This window comes from Microcebus murinus, chromosome 3 (assembly GCF_040939455.1).
Source record: "Microcebus murinus isolate Inina chromosome 3, M.murinus_Inina_mat1.0, whole genome shotgun sequence".
Classification (NCBI taxonomy): Eukaryota; Metazoa; Chordata; class Mammalia; order Primates; family Cheirogaleidae; genus Microcebus; species Microcebus murinus.
This window is the reverse complement of record NC_134106.1, coordinates 110,326,214-110,338,366: the sequence shown is the minus strand read 5'-3', so window position 1 is coordinate 110,338,366 and position 12,153 is coordinate 110,326,214. Positions and strand designations below refer to the sequence as shown.

At 40.2% G+C, this 12,153-nt stretch overlaps 1 protein-coding gene across 1 annotated transcript in view; it reads right to left on the bottom strand.

Moving 5' to 3' along the window:
* DTHD1 (death domain containing 1) overlaps positions 1-12,153 on the bottom strand; it is a 65,888-nt gene that overhangs the window by 27,857 nt on the left and 25,878 nt on the right. The window contains exons 6-8 of the mRNA XM_076001158.1: positions 7,145-7,309; positions 5,124-5,413; positions 160-401 (exon numbers count right to left, since the gene is read on the bottom strand). Of these exons, the coding sequence (XP_075857273.1) occupies positions 160-401; positions 5,124-5,413; positions 7,145-7,309 (697 nt within the window). The remainder of the gene's footprint in view (positions 1-159; positions 402-5,123; positions 5,414-7,144; positions 7,310-12,153) is intronic.

Sequence of the window (12,153 nt, the reverse complement as noted above, 5' to 3'; positions counted from 1 at the left end):
CCAGCTACTCGGGAGGCTAAGGCAGGAGAACCAAGTTGCGGTGAGCTATGATAATACCACTGTACTCCAGTACCTGGGTGACAGAGAGACCCTGTCTCAAAAAAAAAAAAAAAAAAAAAAGAAGAAGAAGAAGAAAGAAAAAGTAAAACAACAACTCACCTTTGGCAATCTCAATGGTAATTTGCAAATTGGCAACTCATGGTTTTCATAAAGTATGAGAGATTGATCCAAGTTGGGGATTATCTTCTCTTTAGGTACTTTATAAACGACAATGGTACCCTTATAATGAGGGCAACTATAGTTACCAAATTCATCCACCTCTTTAATTTGGAGTTTCAGCCTGGGTTTTCTTTGCAAATGAAAAATAAGTTTGTAGTCCTTTCCATAATCCTTCCCATTGCCTAAATATAAGTAAAATGCATTTGTTACCATTAAGTAAGACACAACACTTTGAGTTACTTAATTTTTTAAAATCCAAATAATCATTTTAATTGTTAAATATGATTAAAGCTTTTTTTGTATCATTGTCTCTTGTCAAAATATAACCTGATAAAGCAGCAATAGGCTGAGACTATATAGATGACTTAAAAGATTTCTCATCTGTAATTGAGCCAGATGCTCTCTAAATCTTTCGATCCTTTATTTCTTTTTCTATTTTGCTGTAACCAGAAACTACTGGAAATATTCAGATTTTACAATATTTAAAAAACTGTTTTCACCCTTTGAGAATTATCTTTCTCTTTTCTGCTAACTATTCATACATTCTAAAACTTCTGTAACATGTGGCTATTTGAGTGAAAATTAATTAAAATTAAAAATTCAAATCTTCAGTCACTCTAACCACATTTAAAGTGTTCAATAGCTGCATATGTTTAGTGGCTACCTTACTGAACAGTGCAGACATAAAACATGTCTACAATTGCAGAGATGGACAGTGCTCTTCTAGAACTTCCAAGCACTATTGTTAATGGACTCATGTTACTAAAATTTCTAAGAAAATTTGGTGGATTCTCCTAAAATAATGATATGTAAATATTCTCAACTCCTCACTGAAAACACTAGAGCTTTTGTGAACATAACCTTTCACCCGGAGGGGTTTTAGCAGGAGAATCAGGATATTTTACTTTGTTATTTCAATAGTAGAGTGAAAACTACCATGTTTCTTAAAGCATATATGTCTGTACTACACTTTGTGAAATTTATAGACAGCTATAATGTAGCAGCTGAAATAATATGCTTTGGATATGAAGATCTAAATTCAAGTCCGGCCTCTACTATCTGTCTACAGTATCATATTCATCCAGTTATTTCACATCTCTGAACTTCTTGAAGACTTAACTTCTTTATCCTTAAAACAGGAAAAATAAAACTTACCTCCTAGGATCACTCTGGAAATGAAATGAGAAAATATGGATAAAATGACTGCCACAAGGCCTGGCACATGGTAAGGGTAGCTGTTCAATAAATATGTATTGTTACTAGATGTTCCTTATAACAATATATTTTCTTCTCAATGATGGGCATTGAATATTTCTCATTGATGAGATAGAAAGTACAAATGTAGGAATGAATGCTTTTGCTTAGAAAAGTCAGGCAAGGGTTAGCAGAAAGGGATAGCAATATGGAAAACCGGAAAAATCCTATGAGAATCACTGGCTCAGAATATTTCTATATTCTAACCTATTCTCTGTCACCTCTACCTCTAAGCCACTGCCATCTCTGGTTTGCTTTAGTACAATTAAACATCAACTGGTCTCCCTGCTTCTACTCTTGCTTCTACAATCTACGCTCAACACAGTTGTAGTCTAACTCGGGTTACTTCTCTGTTGAAAACCCTTCACGATTCCTGATTTAATTTAGCATAAAAGGCAAAGTCCTTGCAATAGCCTACAAGGCATGAGGAGTCCTCATCTCATCTCCTGCAACCTCTCCTCACTCTCTCTGATCCAGCCACCCCAGCCTCCGCCTGCTCCTCAAACACACAAGGCACATTTCTGCCTCAATTCACTTGCACTTGTAATCTCTCCACCTGGGACAAGCTCCCCTGAGACAGCATGATGGCTTGCTCTCTCACCTTCTTAGAGGCTATTTATGTCACCCTCTCAAAAAGGTCTATCCTGACGACTCCTTAAAACTGCAACCCCCTGCCATTCCCTCTAAGACTCTATCTTTCTTCTGCTTTATTCTTGTATAATTCACTTTTCAGCCCATGTTAAACTGTATTTTATTGATTTATTTGCTTATTCTCTATCCCTTCCCACTTGATTATAATATAAATATATAAAGGCAGGGAATTTTTGTTGAGTGAATAAAAGAATGGTTATTGTAGCATCCTACATATGTATCGTGGAGGAAAATCTCTTCCCTAAGCCAAAGGGCATCCAGGGCACCTCTGAGGCACACAGACCTCCACGGGCATTACTGGATGTTATGGTTGGTGCACGGTGTCAATATATAGAATCTCATAAAAGCACTGCAGAGCCCTTTCTGAACTTTATGTGCACTGGTGGCTTGGATGTCATGCAACAGAAAGTCTAGGTGCCGAACTGGCAGCTTTAACCTAGAGAAGGAAAGCATGCTGCAGCTTGTGTTCAGAAGAATACCAAAGATCAACACAAAAACCAAGGGGAGTGCCTATATATCTTACTTCCTCTTAGAAATAGAAATAAAGTCCATGTCCCATTAACCTCACTCAAAAGAGTCATCATATATTACATAAATGAATAGGGGGAGTTGAGCATTTTTCAAAGGGCAGTTGCCTACATTCATTAGTCAAAGTTGTTAATATTTTAGTCACACTTAGTACTATATTGTTAAGTTCTTAAGCTTTTGACTTCCTTTCTTCCAATAAATAATCACTGAGCTCCTTCTAGCTGCAGGCCCAGTCCTCTGTGCTAGGAATTGAATGGTGCTTCCCACAGGGCAGTCCCTCTTCTCATGGGACTGTAGTCAGAGACACTGGCACTAAATCAAACAATTAAAAATTATGTCTGCTACAGTAGGAGAGAACTAGAGTGAGGGGAGGGGAGGACAACCCTGCAGGCAGAGAATCTCTGGCTTCATCTCTGTGATTCTCACAGACACTACCCCAGGCCCTGATGGAAGGGTGAGGTATCAATTCTGTGCTGAGGGTCTTATTCCTCTTAGGCAGAGAAAAACCCAGTAAAGCTTCAGGTCTGAGCACGGGTCCCGAGGAAAAGCGAAGCATACAGGACCGGGCATCCTGCCTGACTTTTTTGTTGAGTGAAGATGAGCTCTCCTCGCCCCCGCCCGTGGGGGGAACCCCACGCCAGCTGCCTTTGGGCACTCCCACTGTAGCATGCGGCCCCAGTCCGCATTGCATACACAGTGCACACGGCACCCTCCTGTGAACAGCGCAGCGACTCACTCCTGTTTAGGGAGTAGGTAAACACAGCTGCTGTCCCGAGTATTGCAGGAAAAGCGTTTGCATCATTAGTTTGGGTGGGACACTTCTGGTTTTCAACTATTTCTCATTAGAGAGATTTCCCCAGGATGGACACTGGTTTCTGCTCCGGAAGCCGAGTAGAAGGGGATCTCTTCCACCCTTCCTTCCTCTTCCTCCTCTCCCCACCCCCTCCAGCCTTCTCTGACCTCCACGTTGCTCACTCACTGAATCCTGTCAGCTGACTCGGCTGGCTGAGACCCTGCATGTGACAGTGAGAGTGGAACAGGCTTCAAACCAAGACACTTGGGCCAAGCTTATTCCTGAGAGACCAGAGAAAGGGCAGCCTCAGCTTCAAGCCTCATTGTTTTTTGAAGCAAGAAAAAGCCAACGGTGCTTGGAGCCATTTCCTGAATCAGAGAAAATAGATATCATTCAACTCAATAGAATGCATATTAATTGATTGTATGAATAGAGAATACCACCTCAAGTCAAGTGCTCCTAGGCCAGAAATCCCCATTTACCCACCTTTAATTCTCCCCCACAAATCACTGCCACACACTCCTGTAGAAAGGAGTTAGGAAGGGAAAGGGGCTGACTTAATAAAAAAGCAGTCGCTGTAATAGCAACTCCCCAAAGACATTTTGCTCTCTTTTCTCACACAGCTGTTTCTCTCCAGGCTTTTCTTTTTCTTCATTTCTCTCTTTATCTCCCTCCTTTTATCTCTTCTGTCTCAGCCATTCCCTCTCCTCTCCCGCCTCTCCTGCCACCTCGCATACTCATCATCCTTTAAAATCAAGGACATCCCTCAGCATTGTCACGTGTCCAGTCATTTACGACACAGCTGCGAAGAGCCTTCGGTGTGCCAGGTCCTAGTGAGGCTTGGAGGAGCTAGAACAAGACACCACAGCACTGCCCTCATGAAGTTTCACTCCAGCAAAGAATGTAATTATATGAACCAAAAGTAAATAAATAAAATAATTTCAAATTGTGATAAGATTTATAATGGAAACAAACATAACGCTAAATACACATGGTGATAAGAAGAAAGCTGGGTAAGTCATCTAGATCAATTGTTATTAACCTTTTTTGTCACAGATCCCTTTGGAGTTTGGTGAAAACTGTCAATTGCTTATGAGAGTAGTCTTTTAAATACATAAAATAAAATCCATGGAATTGCAAATAAGGTAATTATACTAAAATATAGCTCTATCCACATATCTCTTGAGGCCACTGACCCTAGGTTAGATTCTTTGTAGGACATCCTGAAGACTTTTGATACTATTTTAGGTAGAGTAGGAGATACTAACAAGGTTCTAGTCCGAGGAATAGCATAGCATGGTTTGTGCTATTCAGAGAGCACTCCTGTCACTGGGTGGAAGCAGGTTTCACGTGGCTCACGGTGGGAGCAGGGAGCACTTAGAAGGCAGCTGCATAGTTGTAGGAACAAGATGGTCCTGGCTTGGAGTCGGGTGGTGACTGCAGAGAAGGCTGTTTCTATAAAGAGTCACTTAGAATATGCCCATAAAGGAACACGCATCCCTAGTAGAGAAGCAAGAGCCTGGGAGGGAAGAAGTGTATACATCTTTTCTCTTCCTTCTTCCTGAAGTTTCCCTTCAATCCTCTAAAGGTTTCCTTAGTAACACAAATTATGCGAACTCCTTCTGAAGTTTGTGGCTTATAGCCCATAAAATATATAAAAAGATTTCTTTATACTTACTTGAGGCAAATATATTTCCAGTAAACCGTAAAAGAAGTTGGTCTCCTTCTCTTACTTGGAAATGCGGAGGCGGCTCTGGAGGCGCCCCAAACCCTTCCCCGCGCAAGTCCTTGAGTGCCTGGTGCGCGTCTTCGGAAGGCACGACTACAACAGCTATTCCGTGTGGATTGTCCTTCTGGCAAGACAGCACCAGGCAGGCGGTGGTGCTGAGCACCGCCTCCTCTAAAGATTTCACAAAAGTAACCAAATGGCTATTGTCCACAACAGAAGACAGGCGAAACACAATAAACCTGCGTGGAAGAAAAGAGGCAAAATGACAGAAAAATACGGGCTTAAAGACATCACTGATATTTAATAACATCCAAGAAAAATGCCATTATCATCCAAATTTCCTTTAAAATCAAGTATTCTGATGACCAACAGGTTAGATTCACGAATGACCTTAGTGAAGCTCTTGGCTGTCAGTAAACCAGCTCAAATCAGACTGAATTCCAAAACACATTCTTTGAAAAATCCACACAGTTTCAGCTCAGCTCTACATATGGCAACATATTTTAAGTCTTAATTGCCATTACCAAAGAGCATTATTTAAAAATATATAAGAGAAAGATGATCAAGATAATCCATTACTCCCAGCAGGATGCGGAATGTATAGCCTAGTTAAATGGGGACTGAAGTATCTGTCCCTGTCTCTGGACGGTAAGGATTGTTACACCGAACTCTGCTACTGATTGAATTGCACCCCCATTCGTAGTTGAAGTACCAAACCCTAGTACCTCAGAAGTGATTTTATTTGAAGATAGGGTCTCTACAGAGGTAATCAAGTTAAGGTGAGGTCATTAAGGTGGTCCTAAAGCAATTTGACTGGTGTCATAAAATGGGAAGATTTCTGCACAAAGAAATGCACACATAGAGACCACCATGCAAATACTATCTATAAGCCAAGGAGAGAGGCCTGGACACATCCTTCCCCACAGTCCTCAGAAGGAACACACCCTGCCAACACGCTTTGATTTTGGATTTCTGGCCTACAAAACTGTGAAACAATAAATTTCTGCTATACAAGCCAACCAGTTTATGGTACTTTGTTACAGCAACTTTGGCAAACCAATACAGACAAGTGCTTTTGAAAAACACTCATCACTTAGATTTATTTTTACAGGTTTCTTCTAACTCCAAATTAGTTTTAAAACAGCACTTTCATTTCTGAAATTCCATGGAGATGGTAATTAACTGTTCATTTTATGTTTATCTCTGAGCTAGGCCGCCTATTCAATTCTTCTGCAGAGACTTGCCCACAGAACCTCCTGGTCCTGAGCCCCCACACCTACAGAGCAGCCTGCGGGGTGGAGAGCCAGCCTGCTGCTGCTGGCTGAAACCAGCCTTTTCCCAGCTCCCTCCCGTGCCCTGCAGGATTCACCAGAGCGCCTTCCCTCTCAGTCACTCGCTTCCCATCTCAGACTCTGTTTCTCAGGCACTTGCTTCAAGACAATCGTAGATGGAAGACCTCCCATTATGAAATAAACACTATCTTTACACATTGCCCTCTCTTTTTGAGTGGATACGCCTCAAGAAACTTAAATCTGTCTAAAACTCTTCTCATAAAAAAATGGGAAGTCTGGAAAACATGGAAATGAGAAAGCAAAATGAGGGCACTGAAATAACAAATTCAGTTTATATAGGCATAGTTATGAGATAAGCATAATATGAATGACTAATTACTATCTCCATGGAATTTCAGAAATAAAGGTGCTATTTTAAAACTATTTTGGAGTTGGAAAAACTTGTTAAAATAAATCTAAGTCATGAGTGGTTTCCAAGAGCACTTGTTAAACTATCAGGAATGAAATTACAGATAGCATATTCATGTCAATTCTGGCTTGCATTTTAAGCATACCCTAAAGAACGGTTCATATTCCTATGTGAGGGATAAAAATTTAATCCTATGACTCCATTTTTGTAAACATCAATTATGGACCATCAGGAGGGAATATCATCAACTTTGTTTGCTATTGTATTACCTCTCTAAATGTTCGCGCAATTCGAATGATATCCAGCCATTCTGTGCGGTTCTCACCATGGCGTCATCAAGCACAAACCAACCACTGTCTCGGCTTCTGAATCCCAGTAATTTCAAAGATTCACAGGCATTTTTCCCAGATTTTCTTATAGACGTGCTTTTTGTCCTATTTAATGATAACAGAAGGTAAATTAGTAAAATTTAATAACATAATTAATATTTAATTGCAGTCATTCCTCCATTAAGTGAATAATCCAATAACAATTCATTGAGTATAATATATACTATGTGTCAGTCTAGGCCTTGCACCAGGAATATAAAGATTAGCAATATATGGCCTTTGCCCTACAGAAGCACACAGTATCACAGTATTATCTGATTGTAGCACAAGGTGATCTATGTGGTAATTAAAGAAATGCACAGAGTGGTTTAGGAGCGGAAGTGGCAAGGTGCTCATGGAAGTTTGCAATGTGAACATGCTGATATGTAAGCATTTCACTAGTGACAAAGGTTTAAGGGAACACTTCAAAACATTAAAAAAGTTGCTGACATAAATTCAGATGCTTTAGGATAACAAAGAGTGGTTGCATAGCATAACAGGTAAGATGACAGACTCTAGACCCAAACTGCCCAATTTCAAATCCTGGGTAGCTGTGACTCTTATTAACTGAATCACTTAACCATGGGTAAGTGATCTGATTTCTCTGAATCTCAGTTTTCTTATCTATAATATGAGAATATTAATACTACCTACATAAATTAATGTAGATACTATCCTTAGTACCTACATTGCTAATAGTTGTCAAATTATTAAATGATTTAATATTGGTAAAGCACTTATAATTGCAGTGAGTATGAATAGTATTAATTTTCTCATCATAATTCCTACTGCAGACATAGCCAATTAGCTTTCTTGTACAATTTTCCTTCTTACATTACCTGCCCCACCTGAAGGCCCAGTGGGCTGAATATACCATGTGATACTTTTCCCCAAGCAGAGTTGACTTGACTAACAGTAGACCAGTTTCTAACAGCCAGCCAATTTAACTCTCTTTCTTCAGAATTTGACTAAGAGTCTCAGAGACTGTAATTTACCACTGTTCTTTTGTTATAGTACAATGAACTATAAAAATTAATAAACCGAAAGAATATTCAGAAAGAAAAAATAGATACTAAGAAAGAGAAGGAGAAAAATCAAGATAAAAGAATCTATATAGTGCTAGAGATGGAGAAAGCAGAGATTAATTATTGTAGCCCTGCAATAAACTTTTTTCTTGAATTCATTTAAGTGGGTATCTTTTCCTCACTACTAAAGGAAGAAAAGTCCTTGACCATGGGGATCTTAAAGAAAAAAATAATGCCTGGCCTAATGATACTACAATCTGCAAGGGGACAGAACTGTTCTAGCCAGGTCCTAAGAATAAAGATGCAACTGTGAATTTCACATCTTTTTTTGCAAAGTGGACTAGAGTTACAGGCTTAAAACCATCTTACTTTTTCATAGGTTGAGCTGTTGTATGACCCATAGATTAGGCATTGAACTAGATCTAAAACGCCTGCTCTGAAACCTTTTAGTATGTATTGCTTACTTCAGGGTACTAGCCAGATTAAAATCAGGAGCATAGGGTGAAAAATAACATTTAGTTTTTGGCTGCTGGATTATAACTACAGATATAGTACATTTTGTAACCCTTGTTAGTTAATAATTTATTCACGCAGGAAGATATACTCATACTGAATCCAGAACATTGGTCATTTACTAGATACTGACTTAATCGTAGTGTTGACTTTTTTTCTAATTCACCTTTTTCTGATAATATCCCAGATTTTCTGTGGGGATCTATGGGCTCCCAAGTGTGGTGGAGCCACCCCTATTCCCACATCCATGTAGGCACATATGCTAAGGCAAAGAGTGCATTTGGCTGTCATTAATGCTGTTCACCAAAACAATCAAATTTCCATTTGTTCCATTTGAGTATAAGATAGCGTTATACTTCCTGTTTCCTATGGTTGGATGGGTCATGTGACTAGTTTTGATTAATGAATTGCAAATGAAATAAATATGTCTCACTTTGAGTCCAAGGATTTAATTACTAATGTGTGTCTACAAATGTCTTTCTTCTGCCATCATAACAGCAACTAGACAGTTGCTGCTCTGTCAGCCTCAGTCCTGGAGTGAGAATGACTAAAAGGCAACCTACCTTCGATGGCCACACAGTGTGTGTGAGATACAAAGACTGGCATTACAAACCCATGGGATTTTGGACTTTTCCTATCTGCCACACTGTAGGCTAATGTGCACTATATAATATATTTTCCTTCTGATTCCAGTAATCTATTCAGTGATGGGTTTGTGACACATTTGGAGTGAGAATCAAGCCCTGGGTTTGTGCATATTCATGGGATAAACAAGCTTCCTCTTTTCCGCTGAACTTGGAGCAATGAAGATGTAGCCATATTAATTGCATGAGGGACAAGCATGTCAGAGAATGGAATTGGCACAGCAGAGGCAGATAGAGATGAAGAGAGACCTGGTTCTTTCTGGTTCAAGAAAAAATAGAAAGATAAATATATCTCCAGATTTTTAATTTAAATAGATGAAAGAACTCTTTTATTGCTTAAATATATTAGATTTGCTTTTCTGTCACTTAACTCAAAAGAGTCCTTAATGACATAAAGATAAATTTTAGACTTAAACATGATAATAGGCACAATCCATATGCAAATTAAATAATTTGATGGTATACTTTTGTCTCAGCTGTCTCACAGCTCTGCAACTAAACTATTCCCTCACAGTCCCTATTCAAACCAAATAATGTGATGGTATACTTCTGTCTCTCAGTTGTTAACAGCTCTGCACTAAACAATTCCCTTTATAAGTGCTATTAGCAAAGTTTGACAACTAATATTGTCTGGCAGTGAATAACACTTGATCAGACTACACAAAAGACAACGTTTTGATATAGTGATAGTTCCATAAAATATAGTAAATCTTTATTCTAAAAATTTGTTTATTTAAAAATGATCAAATTGTGCGTAGGACTCTCTCAGACAGTGCTAAACTCTCTGAGGATACTGATGAAAATGTGCATGCTACTTTATATGTAGAATAAATAACATATGATGCAGAATTTGACAAGTAATCATATAGTCGAAATTCTCATATTACATCATATTTTACTTTCAGGATACTTCCTTTGTGACATACATAATGCAGAGATATTTAAATGTGAATGTCATTAATGTTTTAGGATTAACTTTTTCTTAGAAAACTATAATTTAGTCATTAAAGTATCAATTTTAAATGTTATGCTGCACTCAAAAAATTAAGGTTTTTCCTATTTTATGTATATTTATTTTTATCCCATTATGTATATTACATGTATATTTATGTATATCACATTTTATGTATATTCCCAAATTATGTATATTGATTACAGGACTATTTTAAAATAAAAAGTATATAGAAGAAGAAAGTACACATAATCACATTGTCTAGAGCCAAATACTACAATATACTGATGAATTCCTGGTAACCTTTTTTATATGCAGATTTTTATTTGGTATGTAAAACGGTGACCATATATACTATGTCAAATTGCACTCCTAATTTTAACATTTGTAACCCATGTAATCACTTTTGGATATCAATTCAAATGACTTAAGTTCCTATCACACTAGTGAGAGAAAAATTCTCTCCTAATTCAACGATCGTTTCTGGCTATAGGCCCATGAGCCCTCGGAGCTTTACCCAGTTTGAGGCGTCATTGCTTCCAGTAACGATCACTACACAGAGGGCACACTGCGCATCCACGCAGCCCGTCTGCACGCGTGGTCGCGTCCTCCCGCTTTGCGGCTGCGGCCGCGTCCCTGCTGCTGCGGCAGAGGCTGCGGTGGCCTGGTGCCCGCCCCTGTCGGTGGCACGTGCCGCGTCCCTGCTGCTGCGGCAGAGGCTGCGGTGGCCTGGTGCCCGCCCCTGTCGGTGGCACGTGCCGCGTCCCTGCTGCTGCGGCAGAGGCTGCGGTGGCCTGGTGCCCGCTCCTGTCGGTGGCACGTGCCGCGTCCCTGCTGCTGCGGCAGAGGCTGCCGTGGCCTGGTGCCCGCCCCTGTCGGTGGCACGTGCCGCGTCCCTGCTGCTGCGGCAGAGGCTGCCGTGGCCTGGTGCCCGCCCCTGTCGGTGGCACGTGCCGCGTCCCTGCTGCTGCGGCAGAGGCTGCCGTGGCCTGGTGCCCGCCCCTGTCGGTGGCACGTGCCGCGTCCCTGCTGCTGCGGCAGAGGCTGCCGTGGCCTGGTGCCCGCCCCTGTCGGTGGCACGTGCCGCGCCCCGCAGCAGCTTTTCGCAGTGTAAAGAGGAAAAGCCAGGAGCTCTCTCCTCAGTGTTATGCTATGCATGATTCGGTTATTTCACCCGGAGCGTGAGTTCCCAGTGAAACTGCACCGCAGCGGACCCGCTTACCCAGCCCCCAACACGCACACACAGTCCTTTTTTCAAAGAAATGTCCACGGTGCTGGAACTACCTTGCATTTTGTCCAGAGCCAGCCTTATCGGTGAGCCCAGGCTTTCCATTCAGATTCCCTCCTCCCTTACGCTATTTGTTTTATAGTTGGCTTAAGAATATCTACTTTAACCCAACAGAAATGTTACAATAATGTTGAGACTAAGGGAGAAAAAAGGAGTTATGACTCCAATTTCTTCCTTCTCAGAGGCTGTTTCCACTCTACAGACTTACTGCCCAACCCCAGAGACAGTAAGTTCCTACACCAAGGACTACATCGATAAGGTAGATTTATTGGTTAAGACTCTGTGGGGTACAAGAAATAGAAAAACAAATCCATTTTATTTAATTATAAAATGAATCAGTTATTATTAACATAACACTTTATTAATGGAGTAAATACACAAATGAGGAGAATCCCAGATAAAAACTATATCTAGAATTCAAACATTATCTTTATTTTTTTCTCTTCTCTACACCTTTCTTTTTTATCTCTATTACTATTGAAAATTTT